This window comes from Populus euphratica, unplaced genomic scaffold, assembly GCF_000495115.2.
Source record: "Populus euphratica unplaced genomic scaffold, PopEup_1.0 scaffold17.1, whole genome shotgun sequence".
Lineage (NCBI taxonomy): Eukaryota > Viridiplantae > Streptophyta > Magnoliopsida > Malpighiales > Salicaceae > Populus > Populus euphratica.
Genome location: NW_011499884.1, coordinates 1126177 through 1151610, shown reverse-complemented (window position 1 = coordinate 1151610; position 25434 = coordinate 1126177). Strand labels below are relative to the sequence as shown.

Sequence of the window (25434 nt, the reverse complement as noted above, 5' to 3'; positions counted from 1 at the left end):
AAAAAATTTATTGGTTTTCTTAATTTTTTTTGGAATAACCGAGCTTACCTTTCTAACCTTTGACTTGAACTTTGTTCCAAGTCAACTCTTTAATCGAGTTTTAAAATTATGATAATAATCAGCTTTATTCATAATTTGACTCAAGTAAACCTATGTTGACTCACCTGACCTGTAACTTGATTCTTGCATGGGTTAACTCTCAAGTTGAATTTTAAAAACTACAATAATAACAATTACATTAACATGGATCAACCCGGATTGACCTTCTTGATCTGTAACCCAGGTTTTGCCCTATGTTGATTCTAGAATTACATTTTAAAATTATGATAATAGCTACTTTTATTTTACATTGACCTCTTAGCACATGACTCAAGTCTTACCGGCCCTAGATTAACCATTAAGGTGAATTTTAGAATTATGATAATAATCATTTTTATTCCCATGTCGATATGGACTAATGATCAACCTCACTTGTGACACTTGTAACACGGGCCTTGCTCTTGATCAACCTTGAATCTGGTTTAAAAATTATGATAATAACCACTTGTATTGTTGCACTAAATCGGGTCAACTTGGATGAATCCAACCCGTGACTCGGACAAGTTGGTTTTTGAAACTATAATAACAATTATTTTTATTTTTATATATCTTGACTAAACAAATTTGAGACTGAGAGTTTGTTACAAAGATATTTTAGAGATAAAAATTAATACATATTGTTTTTAGAGATTTATCCTCTTTATATCTTCTGTTTTGAAAGTATAAAAACTCAATTTAAAATTATTTTAAAAATAAATTTATTTTTATGTATTTATTTTTATCTTTTCAACTAAATATATTTATGTTTTTATTCTTTTTATTTTTTCTTTCCTAGAATAATAATACCTAACCGATTGTTAGCATGTATCGAGTATTCATTTGATCGGATGATTTTGAAAATCCAAGACATTAAGATGAGAAAAATTAGAATTGATACCCTGTATGGCCACTAAAATTAAAACCCCAATACAATTTTAAGAAAAAATACTTTAAAGCTTAAGACCTTTTTAAGAAAATATTTTAATCCTAATATATATCACATGGACCATCTATACTCTACTTGTCATAATAATAATAACAATAAATGGGTGCTTGATTGAATCGATTATGCATCGGTAAAAAAAAAAAAATTGTATCTATATCATGCCTCTTCATACTTAAAAAAAAATAATTATACATATACTTAAAATCAACAATTAAGATGCTTATTCAATGGGAATATATATAACTAAACCAACAAATTAAAAAAAAAAAAACAAAAACGGTAGAATAGTTGCCCTACGAACACCTTGCATCCCATATATAAGTTATCTTGCATCATTGAGGCATTAACTATCTTCAAGCAAGCAGATTCCAAGGCTGCGTTTTGCTTTGCTCGAGCAAAGAACACTCGTACTCACCGATTGCCACTCTTTCATGAAGACAGGGAAAAAAAAACTTTAGGAGAAGTAGCATTTTGCATAAATCTAGGTAGTCTATCACAAACAAAGCTTCTTACTTGCAAGACTCCAAATATGCATAACTGATAACGCAAGATTCAGGCTCGTTTTGGGTTCAATATTATGCAGTTTCTTTCTGCCAACACTCGTGCGAGTCACGGTTATCTTCAACCTCTCGTTTTCCCTGGAAATGAAGGCTTTAATTAAAGAAGTCCATTTCTTTAGAATAGATATTGCGTGGCGGCAGAAGAAGTGGAAGTCATACTTGTACGGTATGGTTAAAGGAATTAAATAAAATTTATAGAATTCTCCCCATCATGAAACATGCAAATTTAGCTATCAGAACAAGGACACATGCCGAGCATTAATCTTAGTTTTCGATCCTGTTTTGATTTCTTTGCAATTTTTTTACATGTTATCTTAATATAAGTTAAGTGCCGGTCTGCCAGCCATGTTGCATGCATCACCTCCCAGGTCTTTGATTTTGTTTTTAATCTCTAATTAATCTAATCCGTTCATCTCTTTTTCTGCTAGTGCTAAATGTTGTGGATGTAGACAAAGAGTGTGATAAAATAATCTGTTTGCTTTACATCCGGTGACGAGGAGTTCTAAGTGCATGCACTCGATATTGTGGGCACTAGTGAGAATGGAAATAATTAACAAAATGTGAAGAATCGGACTCCTAAGTGACTTGACCATAACATTACTGTCATCCTACCATCTCTTGCATGAGGAGAGATTCAGATGCAAGCAAATCGATCTTCGAGCCTTTTGCTGATTTCCTCGGATTCATCCTCTTCTTGTTTGACTGTTCAACTTTATTCCGAAGCATACGAGATCAATTTTGCAAAACATTTCCTCCGGATTAGGGCAGAGTTATGAACTTAGAAAAAGGAGCCCCGTGAATAGGGTTCATAATAAGAACAATCCATCAAAGTCGCAATTCTCAAAGTCGATTTGCTGGTAATTTCTCATGATTTGACCCGCGTACTCTTCCAGTTATTTTTTTTTAAAAAAAAAACTTACTCTTTTTCTATATCGACCAAGTTTCTCTATACTTTATTTTGCTTTATAAAGATTATTCTATCATTACATGAGTTCATTCGCTTGTATAAAACCATTTTTTTATAATAACTTTTGTATTTGTGAAATTATATAATTAAAGAAATAAAAAAAACTAAACATGTAAAATTCAATTAGCCTTCCTTTGAGTGTCAAAACTGTTCAAGGTAGAAAATATAACAGCAAAGATAATGTAGTTGAGTAGTAGTTTGTCTCAACCAAAGCTTTTTGGTAACACAAATTGTCCAAGAAAATGATAGCACGAACAGAAATTGCAAGCAAAGCTAGTTCTCTTGATTGCACGCAAAATCGGAGAGAAAAAAATTAAGGAATAAAGCATCAAGAACAATTGAAAATTAAACAACTAATCCATTCATTACGGAACAAATAAATTAATTAAAAAAAACTGTAATAGAATCGAATGTATCCAGCTAAGTCAAAAACCCTAATTGCAATTAAAAATCAATATTAAGAGAGATTACAACACGATCTTGCAAGGTTTTGGCTTCTTCAGCCACCACTTGATCGGCTTGGTGAACAGCAGTTGTTCCCTACTTCCACTGCCTTGCTCACAAAGAGAAAATTGAATACAAAGTGACACAACATACTTGTTTTACAACGAATTAAAACTTAAGTACATAAAGAAAATTAAATTGTTCCTGGTGCTATTAATCTAAATAACTACAACTGCAAAATATTAAGATTCAAAATATAAGCTGAACTCTTCCTTTTGAGTCCATGAAAATTAAATTCTTATCCAAAACTGAGTTTAAATTCTTGGGCTTTTCTTTAAAATAGAGCTCATGAACAGTTGTAACCATACATATTGCGTGAGACTTGAGTTTTTAGGTTTTCGACGGTTTTTTTTTAGTTAAATCTGAATTCATCATGTAGCAACTTGAACCATTATGTTTCCAATGGCTTTCGAGTAACATTAGAAAATGCCACGGGCATAACTGAGAACTTGTAATAAACCATTCTTGCAAGCAGCGTAGTGAAAGCTGCTGCCTCAGACAGGTGTTTTCCATATATAGAAAGTAGAATGCTTATCTCCTGCAGAAAAGTACCCCTAGGGCTTAAAAGAGATGGGGCAGGAGCAGAAGGTAAAGACAAACACTAGCTTCGTTATTAGCAGGGATCTGAAGTTTTTATTCACTTACAAGTTTATTTCAGACCCTTTGTCATGGATTACTACGAGAGTTGGAGACACGAAACTAGTGAAACTGCCAAAGAGGAAAATGTTTTGGCTTTTGGGGATGTCGATTTTCCAGCAACAGCGAATTGTTAATTAGAAATGTGCAGAGAGCTGCCACGAAACGTTTGCCCTTCCTTCTGAAGTTCTGATAGAGAGTGTTTGGTAGTTCCGGCGAGATTGTCTTTCAAGTACGTTTTAATTTAAAAATTAATTTAAAATAAAAATAAATAAATTTTGATTTAAAAGAACATGTTAATCCTCGTTTACAAACATCCAGGTAAAATTGCAAATACGATTGTAACAAAAAAAAACGATCAACCTGGATCAGAGTCTAAATGCTGCCACTTGTATCCAGATTGGGGTCCAACCAAAATTGCCATATGCTGAGAACTGGATGGTTTACAATTCTCACGTCACAAGAGAGGCAGACGGCGGAGAGTAGCAGATCGAGCCCAATCTAGATGAACTTATCATCTCTTTCTTCGGACCACACCGAAGGAAGAGGTCCCAGCAGAAATCCAAGGAAAGATTGCTTCAAAAGAGTCTAATTATTAGCTTAAGCGAGTCCAAAATGTAGGCTAGGTTAGGGTCCATTTTGGTCACCATCACCGGGTCATAATAGCCGGACCCTCTTCGCTTCACTATTTATTATATTTGTCTTGATCATGCCTTTTGAGCTCGACTTGCGTTTAGCCTCTCCCGAACATCTTCTCGCTATTAGTTTTTAACTAGACTGCGAGCCCCATGTTTTGTATCGAAGTAATTTTTCCAGGGACTTAATTTGTCTGTTCCTTTGACAGATAGCCTCAGAATTCGAAGCAAATTACCATGATCCCGTGGATGAAAAGGGACAGCCATTATCTATGAAAATCAACAGTGTATTTTTTTTTTTTAGCATGAAAGAAGTAAAGGCCATTGCTCCCTTAATGGCCCTTCTTGTTACCATTGTCCACAATAATTCAAACAAAAGATCCATCACTATTTTATGTTTGATGGCATTTTGGTCCTTTCAAGACATGCTTTCTAACATTGAGCAAGCACACATTTTGGCATCGAAAGGCACCAAAACCTTTTATCACTCGGCCAAAAGCAGAAACGGTCAGAACTCAATGAAAACCCCGAGTGCTTTAATCATCAGCACCACGCCCCCTTTATTTTACGTGAAAGGTGCAAAGGGCATTCTTCAATAACAATTACAGATATATATAAACTCCCCCCACTTCAGAATCTTTTTATCTTGGTGGGCCCCACGAAACCCTCCCAAAGTCCATGGGCTAATGAATGTTGTTGTGGGGGCCCATGTAATCCCACACCTCCAGATATCATTCCGTACAGTGATATGGGCTAAGTACTTGCTTTTGAGTTTTGACCGACCGATTTTTTAAGATCCGAAAACAGCTTTGATGGCATTTTGATTCTCTTGAAAGCGATGTCCAACAGATGATACCGGTGAAAAATGCTTTTTTCACACTGGTTTATTCAATCAAGAAGGTTAAAAAAGAAAAGAAAAGTAAAGAAATGGAATGATTACATCATTTTCGTAAAAAGTGGGCTTTGCTTTGGTTGCTGCATGAAAGAAGCTCTAAAGGAAAGGGTATCACTTTCACTTTATGATTTTATTGGAGATCACAAAAGGTGTGCTTGTTTGTTGGGACACAGAGAGCAAAGTGATGTGTTTAAGACCAAGACATTATCCCTTTTGCTTTTCTTGACTGCTAATATGTCTGTATGTGTGCCATACGTTAAACTTTATCTTTTGATGGAGCCATTTATTTATTTTTATGCATCTTTTGAGTGTAAATGCACGTACGTGTGCACATTATCATAAGCATTTTTTCATTGAAACTTCTTGTCCATGTCTTACACTGTTTTCCTTTTCTCTCCTTTGTTATGATCCAGGCGCCATATTTGAACATATCTAGACTAAGAGCTGTATAACCGACCATATTTGTCACTAATCATGTAAATATTCAAGACTGTTTCAAAATGATAAGAAACAGTACTGATGACATTAGCTTATCCGAGTCACCTTTCTGTCATAGTTGAGATTCAAGAATGCTGGTCCTAATCTTGAATCTTTCACGCCAGGGTTAGGTCGTGGGGTGTCTCGTGCAAAAGGAAAAGCTAAGTTTGATGCATTATTAGGGTTTTGATACCTTTTGGCATTGATATCAGCGTTGAGCTTCTTTTTTCTTGGTTACAAGCATCAAGTTATAATACTGAAACAATCAGCAATCAGGATCTGGGAGCAAGATTGTACCGAGAAAAACAGACATTCATGTGAAATCTTGGGCGAAATGCTGGCAAAAGATCGAATTGGCATCTAATGAGCTGGATTCTCTTATTACACCCCCTCCTCGTTCATCAACCTAGGGTAGACTGTGTTTTGTATGGGCCTGTGAGAGAGGGAAAATAGAGAGAAGACTCTTAATGAATGTCTGAATGTGTTGACATCGGGGCCTGTGAGTTTCCTTTTTTCTAGTACAAGTTTCTAGATGAATTAAGGTCCAGGCTCCGGAGAGAAATCTTAGACTGTACACCAGATTACAGATGGGCTCTTAGGAGCCCACCTTGGACAGGCTTAGGAGGGACTCTCTCCTGGTGTCTAGTAACTTCAGGCCTGTCCAAAAGAGGCCCAACTATATTCCTCTTCAACTGAGCGATCACAAAAAACCACACCTCCATTGCCTTCTCTCGAACCGTGTCCTGGTCACCACACCATCAAAATCTCCCTTCGAAGCTAGTGGATCCCCCCGGAGTCTAACATATTTTGCAGTCGACCTGTCTACCCGATAAAAACTGTGATTCAAGCTAAAAAAAGAAAAAGAAAAGGAAGATGTTTTATAACTTGAAACTCAGCAAATCACTTTAGACAAATGGATACTTAGCTCTCATCAATCATGTCTTGAAATTCCTTGAGAACCGTCGTGTGATCGCTGTGTTCAAGCCTCGTTGCTTAAATATACCATGGCATGCTGTGGCAATCTTATCCTTGCCGCTAGTCCTAATTGGGACGTAGATGTTGTCTTTGCAGATCCTACAATGCATCAGTACAGTCGCGAGCTTCTAGATAGAGCATGGTCTATTTGTTTTCGTTACATTTCCCGCAAGCACAAGATTGTGCTAATTGGTTTGCGAACATTGATGGTGATCTTGAGCGAGGTCATAGGTGGTAAGAAATATATATTTAGCTTAATTTTTTATTAAAAATAAAATAATATTTTTAGTTCAATCTATATATAATTATTTTGTATTTAGATTAAAATAAGCCTTCAAAATAAATATATTAATGAAAATTTCAACCTTCTTCTCTTTTATGTTTATTTTTCTTTTATGTTAATAAGTATTAATTTCATATGGTATTGAAACTGTTTTTATAGAACAAGGTTTAATTTCAAATACAGTTTTTGTGGATCCAATTTTTTTTAAAATGATATTTTGTCTTTCGTTTATGCAAAATATGATATTTTGATTTTCCTTCAGCTTTTACAATTTGATATTTCTATTTTATCTCTGCAATTGTTTTGGTATTTTATCTTTTGTAATTTGCGTTGTGTTTTTGAGTAATCGTATAATTTCAAGAAGATATTTGTTGAATACTTGTGATATCTATTCAATTTCTGCAATCGTATTTCTGTTCTTTTTGTTTGTTAATTATAGCTACCAAAAGAGATAATTCACTTCAGTTTGTGAGTGTGATGTTGGATGGAAAGAATTATTCATACTAAAGTTATGTAATGAGAAATTTTTTTAAGGGTAAACAAATGTGAGAATATGTTAATGAAACTTATATGATACTCAAGAATACTAAGGAGGGGGATATTGTTTTGATAGATACATGAAAAGTAAACAATGTTATTACTTGGATCAACGATTCTATTAAGCATTTCATAAATATGAAGTTGGCAAAGTATAAGACAACAAAGGAGATTTGGGATCATTTACAAAGGTTATTCACGCAATCAAAATTTGCAAAACAATATCAGTTAGAAAATGACATACGAGCTCTTCATAAAAAAAATACGAGTATTCAAAAGTTTTATTCTACTATGATAGATCTTTGAGATTAATTAACTCTTACAAAATTAGCAGAATTAAAGGTATGTAGTGCCTATATTGAGCGTAAAAAACAACAACAATTGGTATAATTTTTAACAGTACTTCGCAGTAATTTTAAAGGATTTAAAGGTTCAATTTTGCATCGTTCTTTATTGTTTTCTGTTAACTCTGTTGTCAGTGAGTTATTTGTTGAAAAAATACGTTTTCAGTCTTATTCTAAAAAAATAATTTCTACTTCAAATATTTTTGTACTAGCAATATCCTCTAAGCCATCCTCTAATCATTAAAATAAGTCTTACACAAGAGTTGACTTCGATAATTAGAAGGCTAGAATTCCAAGTTAAGATAATAAAATCAAGTTTAAAAGTATAAAAATCAGTCACTAACACACATATATATACTTTGACTTGTTTGTTATAATAAAAAAATGCAAGAAATATTATTTGTGGTGGTATTGATATTAGTTTCTTTATATAGATTTTTATTATTTGATATATTTATTTTTATATTTTAAAAGTGTTTTTGAAAAAAATTATTATTTTTACTTTAAATTAATATTTTTTTAGTATTTTCAGATTACTAAATATGCTATAAATAATAATTTAATATTAAAAATAATTTCTAAAATATAAACAAATATTATTTTAATATATTTCTAAATAAAACAAATTAAAAATTAATTTCACTTACAGGATACAATTGCAGTAAAAAAATGTCTCGTTAGCTAGTGAAAGTACCGTAGGGCACTAATTGGATGCTTCCAGTTTACGCGCGCAAAGGGACATGCACATTATATATTATAATTATTATAAAGAAACTGCTTGTGCGTGATGGTCATTTGCTTCAACAAAAAGACGTGTTGTCTGATTATGTTTTATTTATATATATATATATATATATATAAAGGAAATAAGGACGGATGACCGGGTTCTTTCCTCCTTGAAAAGATAAAATATATATATATATATATATATATAAAACAAGGCCCAAACGTACGGGTTTGGACTCAAAGGATCCCTGGACTCTTTTTTTTAAAAAAATCCAAGCACGCTAAGCCACAGGCCTGCAAAAATGGGCTCTTTTTTGGGATTTTTTTTATATTATAAATTTTGTTATTTTATAATTAGATTAAAAATATTTTTTAAAAAAAATTATTTAACCTAATTGAATATATAATATATTCTTATTTCAATATTTTTTTAAAATGTAATATTAATTTTTTTTCCAAGCATTTAGTTTATTTTGAATTTATACTTGTTATATGCTTCTTCTTCTTTTTCATGTAGAATTAATTTTTTAAAAATATTTTTTTATAAGATTTTTATAGTTTCATGATACAAATAATCAGTATAGTAGGTTAAAATGAATTGATTCGGGTCACTTAATTGTTCCCCATGTCAATATGTTTTTCAAAAAAAAATCATCTTATATTTTTTTTATTTGTTTTCTTCTGTTTCCATCCTTTATCTTCTTTTTTTCTTTATTATCTTATATTTAGGTTAAAAAATTACTAAATTAAGTGGATTTTGACCCAAATCAAGGGCTTGACAGATTTATTGTCGTGCTATCTTTTAAAAAAAAAAAGTATCATAATGAATTTTTTTAAGCATTTAGTTTGTTTTGAATTGGTATTCATGATATATTTTATTTTGGTTTATATATAATTAATTGGTTTTAATTTGCTTTTATAAGAATTTTTGTTAACTTGATTTTTTTTTTAAACCAAACCACATTATTATCGATTATTCAAGTTATGTTGCTTAAAAAGTTTATGCAACCTTGATATTTTTTTTATGTTTAAAAAATTTCCTGCAATCTTTACTTTTGTTTTCTTTTTTATATTATTTATTATTTTCTAAATAATTATTGGTTATTTTTTATTTTTCATGCAACCTCAAAAAACATAATGATTATTTTCCATTATTTTTATAAAGAATAATCACTATTATAAAATATAATAATTTTTCATGTGACTTTAAGAAATAATTACTCTGTGTGTGTGTATAGAGACACACAAGTGCGGTAATGAATTGTTTCATTTTTTTTTTGTTTAATAAATGATTGTGATATTTAACTTGTTAATACTATTTTTTTGTTTCAGCTCTCACAGATTAAATAAATTAAATCATAATTGTTAGCAATAAACACTCTAATGACAATAACTATAGTATGAATATATAAAGTGATAAGGTGATTTAAAAATATGAAAGAAACAAAGCTAAATATTGATACTCTCTAAACTAGTGAAGAGATATTAGGAGAAAGAGAAATTTAAAGGGCAACAACCTCTCTAACATGGGAGTCTAATCTAGTAAGGAAATAGCAGTTACACGAATAAGTGACATACGATTAAAGTCTACCTCTAAAAAGCAAAAACAAAATCTTTATGCACAATGAAAAAAGATCATTCACAACAGTAATAATAAAACATATCTTTTAAATTCTTGTAGATAAAGTAGAGATGATAATGTATATTATATATCCCCACCCTCTCTCACTCTGTAAATTAAGGAAAATAACTGCTCATGTTAATAAAATTAAAAGCAACTAAGTTGCAGGTGTTCTTTCCTTCTCTTCTAACACAACACACTCTGCAAACACAGTTTTTCTTCTACAATATCATAATTAAATCTTAGATATGAGCCTTCTTTTTTTTTTCCTCTGCTGTATTGAACAGTTTTGGCATGGACACGGTGAATGAACACGGCAAGAAAAGGGGGGTATTTTGAAGCTGATTCTTCTCCAATCATTGTGATTTTCAAATTATATTTGATCTGACATTAAATTATCACTTAGATATTTTGATTTGACAATAAACTATCATTATTACTGTATACATATTTGACAGGGAATGGCTGCTAGATGCAGACTGCAAAGCACACTGGGGTCAGAGACAGGCGGCAATAATATATTCATTATCAGTGTCTCTGCTTTTGTGTTAAAAAACGAAGTCTATTTAAATAAAATTAATTTCTTGTATGAAATTATATTTTTTATAATTTTATATGGTTTTGATTTGTTAATATTAAAAATATTTTTTTTAAAAAATAAAATTATAGCCCTTGTAAATTGGGCTTCTATGAGCCCCTGTTTGAGTTTCGAGTCCCTGATGTTAAATTTTCCTCGGGGTTAAAGGAATGCGAAGTTTAACACTAGAAAGGAACAAAAACAAAAACAATGTGAAGTTGTTTCTTCCTTTCGAGTATATTTGTTGAAGTTGTTGCGTTGAGCAAAGTAAAATTGAATCTGCAAATTACAAAGCAGGTTTCCCAGCACTTGTTGGGGCCATGAGAAGTGACAAAGGACGAACACAAATATTTGATTTAGCCAACCTATAATGTTGCAAGACCCTCTTTTTTTCTTGAGAGAAACTCAGAGAAACAAAAGGACATGTTGAAGACAACTAACTAGGCAAATAAGTTATTAGTTGCCCACAACAGGATTTACTGAAATGATTGAGCTCCCTGTTTACATCTTGTTCCCATTTCTGCAAGCATTGCAGTGTGAGTCCTCGTTCTTGGTATAGGGAAAAAAATTCATTTGGTGATGTTTGTTTTATGAAAAACACTTTAAAAAAAAATTATTATTCAAGTTTTATAATGTTTGTTTAAATGTAGAAAAATTGGTAAATGAAAATCGGTCTCCAATCAAAGGAAAAACTAAAAGATGTTTTCCTTCTCTTAATTCCAAAAAGCCTTCCGATCTTTAACAAAAAACCAAAAATCATAAAATAACTAAATTACTTTTAAAATTAATATTTATTAAACTGGGGTGCAAAAGCTTTTTTGTATTTTCAAGTTTTCTAAGAAACAAATTTGATATATTGATAAATATAAAATATAATTTAAAAATAAAAAAATAATTGCTACAGGTATGGGACGAGCTAGAACATTAAACATGCCACAACATCTATATGATCCATAAAATCACATACAGTGTCCCAAAATAGCCTCCCTTGATATGGTTAGAATCATCACGGTGATCTCTATCTCCTTTAATATTACGTGTTGCATTCTAATTTTTAATGTGAAGTCAACAGTTCTTTTTTTTTTCCTCTCTCTCTCTTTTTCTTATTTTATGTGTCGAACACTCTAAAGTTTTGAAAGAGCTCTTCAATTTATTTCTCTTTTAAATCTAATTTTTATTTTTTGATGATTATTTATTTTATTTAAAATAATTTATAAATAAAAGTTTATTTTTTAATTTCATCCTTTATTTTTTTTATCTATTAGGTTTGGTCATAATTCTTTTTATTGTTTATTTTTTATTTTAAATAATTTATAAAATTGAATTTTAATTTAATTTCACCACCTCAACTTTTTTATCTCCCAGATTCAGTCTTTATTTTTTTTTATAAACATAAAAAAATATTAATAAGTGATTTTCAACTCATTTTTTATGATATTATCAAATATCAAAAAGTTTTTCCAACTCATTTTTAATGATATTGTTAAATATTGAAAGATAATTTATTTTTTCATGAAATTCATTTCCAAAAAAACAAAACTATTTTCCAGTAACTAAATAGGTTCCAAAAATCAATTTAGCCCTGTTTCTTAATTTCATCCAAAACCAAAAAGAAAAATTCAATTTGATTCGATACCTATCTTTTTCATGCAATCTTGTCCTTTCATTGAACCAACATTATCACTAGCTTATGCTAGCTATTAGCTCTCTCAAATTACTACAAAACGGTAGTTCACGAATATACAAAACTTATCAAAAAACTCAATGATAAATTTGAATTTAAATAAAAAACTCGGGATTTTAGATCTTTTTTTTTTTTGTAAATTGGGTTTGTTAACTCTTGTTGTTTATTGATTCCTACAATGATTAGGTGAAAATATAACATTGTATTATAAAGATTAAATTTAAGATGAATACTTTGAAATAACAGTCATAAAAATTATATGTTTAAAAGTAAAATGATGATATTTTAAAGAAAGTTTATCTTGTTTATTATTAACATATGTGATGAGTTCATTATGTATGTATGTATGCATGCATGCTTGTACGGAAGGGTCCCTTTAGATTTTCTCATTTAGGTTCGAATTTTAAAAAAAATATTAAAAAAACTCAATTGAAACTTGCCATTTAACATTATCAAGAACTACTTTCAATTTTTTTTCTTGGAAAATCAAGCTTATTATTTTAACTATTTAAGACATGAAAAAACCTCAAACATAAACTAGGTTTTATAGGGTTGTGATCTTAGATTGATATACAAGTTTTCCTGTAAAACAAGTCTCCTAACATATAAGACACCCCAATATATAAATTAGTTAAGATGTAAATGTAAAAAATAATGTATAATGAATGAAAAAATAGTTAGGAGAAATCATATGACTTGGAAAATGTTGAGCGGGTGTTTGTGATTCTATGAATTGTTGGGTGATTGTTTATAATTTTAGAAATTGCATGGTGTTTATTTGTGGTTCCAGGAGTTGTTAAATAGTTGTCGGTGGAAAATAAGATTATTGAATGGTTCTAGATTGTTGAAGGTATATAATAAAATTGTATGGAAAGTCTAAAACAATGAATTATTTATACATCTTATCCTTGAATTTATTTCACAAATAACCGAAAATATTTTTGTGAAAAATCAAATCATCTAAATATTGTGTAATATTTATCACTGGAAAAGATGTTTAAATATTGTGCGATATTTATCACTGGAAAAGATGTTGATAATGAATCATGCCATTATGGTAGAAAATCATACTTACTCCATATGGAAAAAATATACATGAAAAGTTTGTACACGCAACTCCTAAAATACCTAAAAAAACACATTGAAGTACGTGTGGGACAGTATTTAAACATCCAAGGAACTAAATTCTAGCCGTTCAAGGACAAACAACTATAATTTCTAATTGTTTAGCAAGCACAGATGATCAAAAGTGCCAGCTGATTCGGCTTGGGAAAAACAGCTAGAAGGTTAAGCCTCTCCAAAGGGATGAAATGGTTTTTAAAATTGTGCTCCATCACTAACTAATTTGGGATTTGTTAAAGAATAAAAAATCACCACAACTGCACATTGGTCGAAAGAAAGGGATCAGAAGCTCAAGACCGCAAAAGGTCAAATTCTTCGATTATAGTAAGTTGGCTGAAAATTTAGACATTGCCAAGAAACGAATAAGAAGTCCAAAGCGAGATGACGACCAAATGGTGGATGTTGGACGGTACCAGGGGCTATGGGCATTCTGTTGTCCGGACTCGTTAGATTTGCTATGGGCATTCTCTTGTCCGGACTCGTTAGATTTTTTTATTTTATTTTATATTAATATAGATATCTCAATCTAAAGTTTTGAGTATCTGTGTGTAAGATGATATTTAGTTTTAGATATAATGGTTAATAAATATGTTTATTACTTTATTTACTTGAATTTTTTAATCTAAAAAACTTTATGTTTATAATAGAAGTTCTGAGTATATGTAAAACAGTTTTACTAAGGGGATTCAAGGTTCTCCAATGATAAAACCATTATTTTTATAGAAAAGTTATAAAATAACCTAAAAAAATATTAAATTTTAAAAACAAAGATACTTGTTTTTGAGTTTTGAATTTGTCGATATTATGAAATCTAAGTATTTTTATCTTTAAAGATAAAAAGTTGTGAATTCTTTACCGGAATAATTCAAGAGATATTTATACATTCTTTGTTGTTTTCATTAAAAAAAATTAAAAAAATCCTCTATTTTTAATGATATTAATTAAAATCAAATATCTTTTGCATATCAAAAGCCTTTTTTTCTCAGAAAAAACCACTGGTTATCTGAATATATATATATAGGGGTGCGTTTGTTTCCTAGAAAATAATTTTTGGGAAACCACTTTCTAAAATTTCATGTGTTTGTTTACCATTAGAAAAGTTGGTGAATATAAAATATTTTTCTGTCAACGAAAAACACTTTCATATAAAAAAAAATTGGCTTAATTTTTAGAAAAGTATTTTTTTTTTATTTTAGACGGAAAACATTTTTCAAAAGTTGTGAAAATTTTAAAAATATCATAATATTTATTGATCATGTCATATTTACTCATCAAAATTTCAATTACTATATATTTTATCTGAATCTTTTTTTTTTAAATTTATTATTTAAAATTTAATTTGATTTGATTTTTATATTAATTTTGATCTTTATTTTTATGATTATTATTTACCTTTCTCTTATCATTTTTTAAATTGAAATTTTTTATTTATCAAATTTGATCCTTATTTTTTTTTTAGAATAATTTATAAAATTATAATTATAATTATTTTAATTTCATCATCTTTTAATTGTTTTATCTGTTAGATTTAATCTCTATTATTTTAATTATTTTTTATTTTAATTTAGATAATCTATAAAGTTAAATATTTTCAATTTCATTCTTATTTAACCTTTTAATTTATAAGATTTGTTCCTTATTATTCTAATAAACTTGAAAAATAAATATTAATAAGCTATTTTTTAACTTATTTTCTATAATATAAATAAACATTGAAAAATATTTTTTAATTTATTTTTCATGGTAATACTAAATCTTAAAAAATAATTTATTTTTATAAAATTTATCTTTTAAAAAAATTATTTTCCAAAACAAAACTATTTTTCTATAAATAATCAGGGATAAAACTATGAATTATCTCGACTTCTTTTCTTTTTCGCATGATCCATCCAGTAGTTTTTAAGGTGCCAAGTGAGCCCGTGACCAGAGGTGTCTTTTCCGAGTTACAAAGGGCAGGTTAGCTCTCAGTTGAGATCCATTAAAACAAGGGACACGTTGAAATCAATTCAGCAACAGCTCATCATCATTTTTTAATGTATAATTTTCTTATTAACAGTAGATTCTTAAATCACACATAAGTATATCATTTATGATTTATTTCACAATTAATTTTAAACAAACCCTTAACCATGTTATTATTCTATACAATGATATTATTGTAATGCTGTGTTGATTGATGTATTAAAGAAATTGTTATATTTAACTCTTCACGAACCATGTTATTATTTTATACAATTATATTATTGAAATGTAGTGTTAATTGATACATTAAAGAGATTGTTATATTTGACTTTTCATACAAATTAACAACACTGTATCCTCTAATAATGATATTTTTTTTTATAATTCTACTGTTAGAAAATAACTTGTATATAAGATAGATAAATAAAAAATAATTATTCTACATTTAAAAAATAAAAGGTTTTATTATGCCTTACAATGCAAGGAATACAAAATTATTAGACTTGAATGTTAGAGAAAAGACTTGAAAAAGAAGTCTTTTTCCCCTCCTTTTCTCTTTGTGTGTGTAATGATATTAGGTTTAATATTTAAAAATTATATCTTGTAATTTTTTTTACCTAGATTCAGTTAAAAAGTATAATTCTCGACTAATTTAATTTTAAGGGATAAGATCGGTAGAGAAATATTAATAAAAAACTTGTAAAAAAAATAAGAATAAAATTTGATAGAAAACAAATCCAAGGATAATGCAATTTAATGAAAAAATATAAATTAATCTTAGATAAATAAATAAAAATTAAAAGAATTGTGATCAAATTTTAAAGATTAAAAAAATCACAGGAAATGAAATTAAAAATATTTGTAAAAACCAAATAAACATGGATAAACATCCTAAACATGATCAAATTTTAAAAAGTTCGCAACCTATGAAACTCTAGATCCTATCATATCAAGAAGTTTATTACAAGCTAATTTTAAAAAAATTTAAAAACTTGTCAAAGCAAAACAAAAGATAACAAAAAAAGCCTTAAGTGAACCTCACAACCAACCCAGATCAACAAATCAAACATATAACTTTGAACATAAAATTGAGATGACCCTATAAATGCGAGAGCAAAAATAAATAAATAATACTTTTAAAAAAATTAGAAGTCGACTCGGGTTAGTCTTTTAGATCTATGACCGATTCATGAGACTGAGGTGACCCCATTAAAAGTAAACTAAAAAAAAATAAGAAGCAATTTTTTTAATTAGATAAATATCGAGAGATAAAATCAGAAAAGAAAATCAATATAAAAACAATGCAAAACAAAAAAAATATTAATTAAAAGAATTAGGAATAAATTTGACATAAAAATTAAATAAAATTAAATGTCTAGGAAAAAATTAAATGAAGTTAAATGTTCAGAGATGTAATTTTAAGAAACAAATCCATTAAGAAAATAATTTAAAAAATAATAATTAAAAAAATTATGACCAAACTTAACATGAAAATTAAATGAAAATAAATGCTAAGGGGTGGAATGAAAAAAAAAACAAAAAATAAATTAACAAAACAAAAAAAATAATAAATAAAATAACAAAGATCAAATTTGAAAACAAATTAAAAAAAAATCAAATGATGAAGAATGAAATAAAAAATAAAATTCAATTAGAAACAATCAATGTAATTAAAACAATTGCAAATTAGAAAATATATACTGGATCAAAAGAAAAAATAAATTGAAGGGCTGATATGATTTTTTACATGTAAACACGTAATATTAGGAAGAAATATAAAGGAAGGAAAAAAAAAAAGCAATTTGGGGTTAAACCACATCCAACCACTATACACATACAAAATAACAATATTAAATTAAATTAAATAATACAATAAAATCATGATTATAATTACTAGAGTTAACCATACATGATGCACGATGCAAGAAGATGATAAAATAATTTTTTGTTATTTATACAAAACCAAGAAAAGATAGATTCTTATTAATTTTTTTATTTTTTTTTGTTATTGTTACATATTTTTTATTTGAATTATTTAAATTACTAGAATTTTTAGTATTTTTTCACATAGATTTTTTTTTTAACCAGCCCGAGTCAACGCAAATCTAAGTCAAACCCTACTTCCTTTCTAACCACATCAACAGTACTAACTTTGCATAATGTATTGGATAGAGTTGGATGGGCATAGATTTGATAGATTGTGAAATATCATGCTTCTGGTTGGATTCCTTATTTTCTTTTTATCTTGTCGACTCCAGAAGTATTGGCTCTCGTACTAACAAATCATTGAAGTCAAACCAAAGACCGACCATGGAGAATTGTTCTGTACTTTAAAAATATTTTTGAAAAAAATGAATTTTTTTAGTATTTTCTAATTGTTTTATATGTTAATATTGAAAATAATTTTTAAAAAATAAAAAATATTATTTTAATATATTTTTAAATAAAAAATATATTTTTAAAATAACAAAATTGCAAGCAAGATATAAATAAATAAATAAAAACCAAACATAAAAAGTGAAACCGAAAACAGTGTTCAGGTCCTCCCCTTGTTTTTTTACCACTCAACTCTCAATCCCTCTCTCTTTCTCCAACTCCAAGCCAAATTCTGCATCATCAGCCTTCCACTTACCTAACATCTCCTTGTCACTTCTTACTATTACTAATTTTACAAAACACCCTCGTCCTCATTGATAAACAACTAGCCTCCAAGAAATAATAACTTAATAGAGATACAGATAGAGACTCTTGGTCCTCTCTCCATCAATGGCTACCATGTCTACTCTCTTCACCAAAACCTCTTACAGTTCTCACTCTCTCCCAAAACCACTCAATACCCACTTTGGCCCTACCCTCAAGCTATCATTTGCCCCCAAAACCCAACGGAAACGGGTCAGGATTCAAGCAGGGTTGATCGACCCAGATGGTGGGAAACTTGTTCAACTATTCGTTGAAAAGTCACAACAAGATCTTAAAAAGAAAGAGGCAATTTCATTGCCTAAAGTTAAGTTAACAAAGATTGATATTCAATGGGTGCATGTTTTAAGCGAGGGCTGGGCAAGCCCTCTCCGCGGATTCATGAGAGAATCCGAGTTCCTCCAAACACTTCATTTCAACTCTCTCCGTTTGGAAAACGGGTCGGTTGTTAACATGTCGGTGCCTATTGTGCTCGCTATTGATGATTTGCAGAAGCAGAGTATTGGCGAGTCCAAAAGGGTCGCTCTTGTTGACTCTGATGACAATACCATTGCCATTTTCAACGAGTAAGAATAACTTTTCTTTTGTTGGATTTTATGCTATTTGCATGTTTCAGCTGCATTGATGGAAAACGAATATGAAGAGCACAATTCTATATTCGTGTTTGAAAGTGATAATGAATATGAATACCTAAAGTTTTGATTTGAATGGTCTAACTTATAATAGTTTTATGAAAATTTTATTTTACTAAGTTCCGTTCTATTTTCAGTGATGGACTGTGCTTTCCTTTTATTTTTAAGATATAGTATTGATTTTACTAGATGTGTTTAAGATTTAATCAGAGTGTAGATGTAGGGATTGGAATTTTAATTTTTTCAGCTTATGGTTTTTAGATTAATTGAATTTGATTTCCTGGTATAAAATAACATGACCTCGGTTATTCTTGGAGGTTAAGATGCTATCCCTAATCTGGTGTTTCTTTGTTAATTTGACTCTAGTCCTTCTGTTATATGGTCTGATATAAATCATATTCTATATTCTTGATTTGGTTATTGATTTCATATATCAGCAAATTAAATTGTTTCCTTTGCCATTTCAAGCTATCAATACTGTAAATTTTGATTCCCCATTTTGCAATAAAGAAGACTTTCCTATTCTGCTCTGCAGTGCATGATCTACCCTTGCTTTTTTGGTGTCTTGTTTGCATTCTAAAATATTTTTCAAAGGCCTGAATTGATTACATTTACAAGTAGTTATACAATATTATGACCATATTAGAAATTAGAAATTCTGTGTCGTCTATCCAAACACCTTTCAAGCTAACCTTTCCTTAGTTGTTTAAATTTTTGTTGTTAGCTCGTTCGCATGGATGGATGTATGCAGTGAAGCTGGTCTTTGTCCAATGATGACATAAATGCCCAAACCCTCTGTTTTAATTGTCATAGTGATAAGGATCATACAACTTTGAAATGACATGATTAAAGGCCTGTTTAATTAGATTGCGACGACTCTCACTTGCCATTGCCACATTTAGTTTTGTTACTTTTACTCAACGAGTCCTTGTCTAAGTTATGAACACCTGTGTTTGCCATTTTAAAACGTTTTAGTGCATGGCAAGACCAGCAAGAAAATATTTGGTTCACTGTAAGCCACAGGTTAGATGCTGGACTTGTAGAAAGCAGACTTGGATTTCTTCTACCCCCCCTCTTTTCTTTTCCAATTTTTCATTTCGTTCATTTTAAAATTGAAGTTCAACAAATGTTAATCGTTGTTTCTTGTTTGAACTGTTTCCTAAGAACTTACTGTTTCAAGTGTACCTCTATGATCCACCACTGCAAATCGCAAATGTACAAACTATTTCCGCTTGTTGTATTCTATCTCATCTGGTGGTTACTTTACTGAGGATGCATGATTCCTTCACAACTGTTGCAAAGGTCTGTGTTTAACCCTAACTGAAAATTTTCCATGCCTTGTTACTTCACAATGATGTCTAAAAGAATAATTGAATGAACAAAAATGTCCTGGCTCTTGGTTTAGTCTAGTTTTAATGTGATTTATTGTGCACTTTATGCATTAATGATAGTCCTTCTTTTACCGAACATGCTAGGACCAGTCTACCAGAAACAGAAATGTAACATATGTCCACTATTGTTCATAATTGCTAAAGGCATACAAGTTAGATGATTGTTCTGCAAGTCGTAGATTGTGTATTTTATGCTATCCAATTTTTATCAATGATGAAGAAACTACTAATGGATTAACTTACATCCTGATTTATTTATCTGTTTGTTTGTTTCAGTATAGAGATTTATAAGCACCCCAAAGAAGAACGGATTGCCAGAACGTGGGGAACTAGTGCTCCTGGTTTACCTTATGCTGAAGAAACCATAGCTAAGTCTGGGAACTGGCTGATTGGAGGGGACTTGGAAGTTTTAGAACCAATCAAGTATCATGATGGCCTTGATCATTTTCGGTTGTCACCTGCAGAACTCCGTGAAGAATTCACTAGGCGTAATGCAGATGCTGTCTTTGCATTCCAGCTCAGGAATCCCGTGCACAATGGACATGCTTTACTCATGACAGATACTCGCAGACGGCTTCTTGAGATGGGCTATAAGAATCCCATCCTTTTGCTTCATCCACTAGGAGGCTACACAAAAGCAGATGATGTTCCACTCAGCTGGAGAATGAAGCAACATGAGGAGGTATGCGCAATTAAACTCTCCTCCCTGCCATTTTCTTTTCTCTACATGGATTCAGTTGTTGATTTATTTTACTGATTTTGTTTGATGATGATGATACATTCTCAGGTGCTTAAGGATGGTGTCCTTGATCCAGAAACAACTGTGGTTTCAATATTCCCATCTCCCATGCAATATGCTGGTCCAACTGAGGTGCAGTGGCATGCAAAAGCTCGGATTAATGCAGGAGCTAACTTTTACATTGTTGGCAGGGATCCAGCTGGAATGAGCCATCCAGTTGAGAAGAGAGATTTATATGATGCTGATCATGGGAAGAAGGTGTTGGGTATGGCCCCAGGACTGGAGCGTTTAAACATTCTTCCTTTCAGGGTATGTATCTTCTTATCATCAAGTCTTTTGATATTGCTCTTGTAACCTTAATCTGAAAAACTCATGGTGATTGTAATTGGATGCAGGTTGCTGCATATGATAAGACTCAGGGTAAAATGGCATTCTTTGATCCCTCGAGGCAAGGAGACTTCCTCTTTATATCTGGCACAAAGGTATGTAGCCTACTTAATTTTCAATTCTGTGATTGTCTAAAAGATATTAGAAACAAGCGGAGGAACAAAATGTGAGGAAGAAGTTTTGGACCGAGTGGGACAGAAACTTCATATTTTTCATTTATATATAATTATGTTGATCTTTTGGCTGCATATCACAGCGCTTGCATGTATCTTGCAGATGCGAACACTTGCAAAGAACAAAGAGAACCCTCCCGATGGATTCATGTGCCCTGGTGGCTGGAAAGTGTTGGTTGAATACTATGACAGTTTGACACTGGCAGGCAATGGCAAAGTCCCAGAACCTGTCCCAGCTTAAATGGAGTTAAGGATTTGTTGTACCATATACTGTTATGCCATCTGGTTGGGAGATACTGTAAAACTTATTCATCTCCATGTGCTCCAGCATTTGTATAGATTCTCTGTCCAGATATCTAATAAAATCACGAGGCACTGGAGCAGGGACAAAAAATTTGCCCCAATTTGCAATTAGATGCCTGCTGTGGCATCTAGCATTGGCACACTGGCATGTGTGTTGGGCGCAGTGTATCATACTGTGGTTGTGATTCTATAAAAGACATGGTGTGTTTGTTTAATTTTTTGGGTACCAGTAGCCACAGCACACATGAATTGAAAGAATCCCAAACGAGGGATGCCAATGTCTTGACTCTCGAGCTACAAAATTACTGAGGAAAGTTTACGCTTCTGGAACTGTTTTTTACCGTATGTCCTGAAGTACTAGACCTCAATTACATCAAGGTACCTGACAAACATCCCAACATATTTTATAATTAAACTATAGGAGTTTGTAATACCAACTAATATCTAACTTCTGTGTAGGAAACATGCAGAGGGGAAAACATAAGAAAAATGACAAAAAACTGCTACTTGAAATTAGATCCCTAAAATATTACCATGTGAACATATAATATTTACGTCAAACTTCTGTACAGGACACCCAAGAAAACTGAAGAAAAATGATGACGAATTGGTAAGCTCACCAAAATCAATCTAGCTCAATACTAGAAGAAACAGAATAGAGACTTCACATACAAAACAAATTTCTGGAAAAAGAATTTGCAAGCTGCTGTTTCTGTTCTTGAACTTGAAGATCATACATTCACAGATGATGATGATGATGAAGAAATTGAAGTCAACTGAAAAGAAGAGCAAATTATTACGCCCATATGCATATTTTGTTTTAATTGATTACGCTACTTTTGATCAGAAATATATCCTTATTCTAAATAACAAATCCAATTATCAAAATGACTCTTACAGAATAACAACAGCATAACGGATGTTATATGGTCGAACAGTCCCCTGCTTGGTATGCTGACTATCTGGGGACTATCTTTAACAAATACCGATTAACATCCCCTGCTCGGTAAGATCAACCATGTTGGGCAGTTTCACTCGTAGCTAGCATAAGAAAGCAAGAAACACGTAACAAATGCGCTTTTACTAATGTTAAGAGCATCATTTCTGATGCAATATATCAAATATATTCAGTATTCACCAAAATGCGAATCTAATTGGAAACCATATAGCTTCTAATGAGGTTCTAAAATATAGACAATAAGTAATTAATAATCTGCATCTTTCTAAACCCTAACAAGGGTGGAAAATATATGAAAAAAATAAAAGAATCATATGAGTTCGACGGTTTATTTCTTCCAAGTGAGATAGCTGAAAATTGGTTTCTCTGGAACAGGTATGCACTTGACAACCCAACCGATTGGCCAAGATAGTGCTGCGATTCCGATACAGGCACCCCATTGGCCCCAGTTCAACCTCTCTGTGTCTGCAAATTTCTTCAAAAATTCCACCATCAGCACCTGCAGGAGAATGGTTATAGCAATGATTCCTAGAAACAACTTGTTCTTGTGTATCCCTTTGAAAACATTCTTCTCTTCCAGCTTCCTTGCATTGAATTCGTTGAACACTTGGCATAGTACAAAAATGTTGAAGATCAAAGTATCGTTTACCCTTTCAGTCAACCCGAAGATGGGCTCTCCCTTGAACTGGAGTGTCAAGAGGATAGCTATCTGATACAAAGCTTGAGATATTAGGTTTCTCCACATGATGTTGGTGATAAGTGGCTCAGTCCTACCCACTGGGGTTTTTTTCATGAGCTCCTGGGTAGGCTGCTCAGTAGCTAGAGCCAGAGCACCCAATGTGTCCATAATCAGATTCACCCACAACAACTGGACTGCTGTTAGTGGTACTTCACCTGCTGAAACTGCTGCTACAAAGTTGATAACAAGAGCGGCAACATTTACTGTGAGCTGGAACTGAATGAATTTCTGTATGTTGCTGTAGACACATCTACCCCACCTCAAAACAGTGGCTACCGAAGCGAAATTATCATCCAAAATGACAATATCTGAGCTTTCTTTAGCCACTTCAGTGCCTTGAATTCCCATAGATAGTCCAATATCAGCTTCCTTCAATGCTGGTGCATCATTTGTGCCATCACCAGTTACTGCCACCACATGACCTTTTTGTTTCAGGCACTGTACCATGAGAAGTTTATCAAATGGAGAAGACCTTGCCATCACACAGATTTTATCGACCTTCTCCATTCTTTGCTCGAGTGTATAATTTCGGAACTCTTCTCCTTCTACCACAGCTCCATTGATATTCTCTGCACCATATTTGAGTATTCCACACTCAATTGCCATCGCTCTTGCAGTGAAAACATTATCACCAGTGATCATTTTGATGTTAACTCCAGCATGTTGACAATCATCAACAGCTTTCTTCACTCCGGGTCTAATTGGATCCTTGATACCCACAAGTCCTAATAGTGTGAAACTGTCTTCTTGGAGCCTTTTCTCTTCCTTTCCATCTTCATATTGCTCCTCCGATAATTGTTTGTGCGCAAATGCAATGCAACGAAGGCTATTAGCTGCCATAACTTGGATAATTTGCTTGAATGTATTCCTTTCTCCGACATTCATGTCTTTCATTAATCCAGAAGCATCATAGTAACTCGAGCACATTGCTAGGATCATCTCCGCTGCTCCTTTCCAGTGGACGTGGATTGTGTTGTCCACTTTTTTCCTGGACAAAACACCGCTCCTTTTCTTCTGTGAATTGAAGGCTTCGACATAGAGAATCGTAAAACTATGCTTCATCTGCTCCATATCCGTGTTCAGTTCATGGATAGCCCAAGAAAGAATTGCTTTTTCAGTGGGGCTACCTGAGAACTCAAACTTAGATTCTGGACTTTCTCTGTAAGCGCTACCAGTTGTATTTAGAGCAACCCCTTGTTGTATCAATTCAAGAACATATGGAGAAATAGGACTGCTCTGTTCCATTGATTCTTTACCCAGCCAAAACTTCGTCACCTTCATCAGGTTCATTGTAAGAGTGCCTGTTTTGTCTGTACAAATTGTGGTGGCAGAGCCCATAGTCTCACAAGCGGAAAGCTTCCTCACCATTGCTTGATCTTTCATCATTCTTTTCATTGAATAAGCAAGAGTGAGCGTTACTGCCAATGGTAATCCTTCAGGAATTGCAACCACAATTATTGTCACTGCTGCAGCTACAATCTCCACCACCGCATTCACTATATCATCAGCCTTGGTCTTGCTACCACTGAATTCCTTATTCCCACTCTCATCCTGTGTATTCCCAGTGAAGTAGCGAACCAACAAAACTACAAGAACAAGAAAAGCCACAGTCAATCCAACCTTACCTATCGATGAGGTTAGCTTATTGAGCCTAGCTTGTAAAGGTGTTTGTTCATCTGTGTCACGATTGATGTGGCTCATCATTTCTCCCCATGTCGTGTTCATGCCAACTGAAGTAACAAGCATTTGACCGTAGCCATCAGCAACCTTGGTGCCAGAGACCAAGAATGGATTTTTCTTGTGATTGATTTCCACATGATCGCTCTCTCCTGTCATGCTGGATTCGTCTATTTGTAAGGAATGCCCATCAATGAACAATCCATCAG

General features: G+C 31.7%; 2 protein-coding genes across 2 annotated transcripts; one reads left to right on the top strand and one right to left on the bottom strand.

Moving 5' to 3' along the window:
• Window positions 1-18115: 18115 nt before the first annotated feature.
• LOC105130008 (ATP sulfurylase 1, chloroplastic-like) lies at window positions 18116-22071 on the top strand. The gene is made up of 5 exons (XM_011032314.1): window positions 18116-18792; window positions 20526-20931; window positions 21037-21297; window positions 21384-21470; window positions 21652-22071. Exons 1-5 carry the CDS (start codon window positions 18296-18298, stop codon window positions 21787-21789), a joined length of 1389 nt encoding a protein of 462 aa, XP_011030616.1. The 5' UTR covers window positions 18116-18295; the 3' UTR covers window positions 21790-22071.
• A 1035-nt stretch (window positions 22072-23106) lies between these two features.
• On the bottom strand, window positions 23107-25432 carry LOC105130067 (putative calcium-transporting ATPase 13, plasma membrane-type; the record flags this gene model as incomplete). Its single annotated transcript, XM_011032400.1, has 1 exon — window positions 23107-25432. A coding segment is annotated over one exon (2295 nt), but the record flags the coding sequence as incomplete, so codon positions are not given.
• Between the last annotated feature and the right edge of the window lie 2 nt (window positions 25433-25434).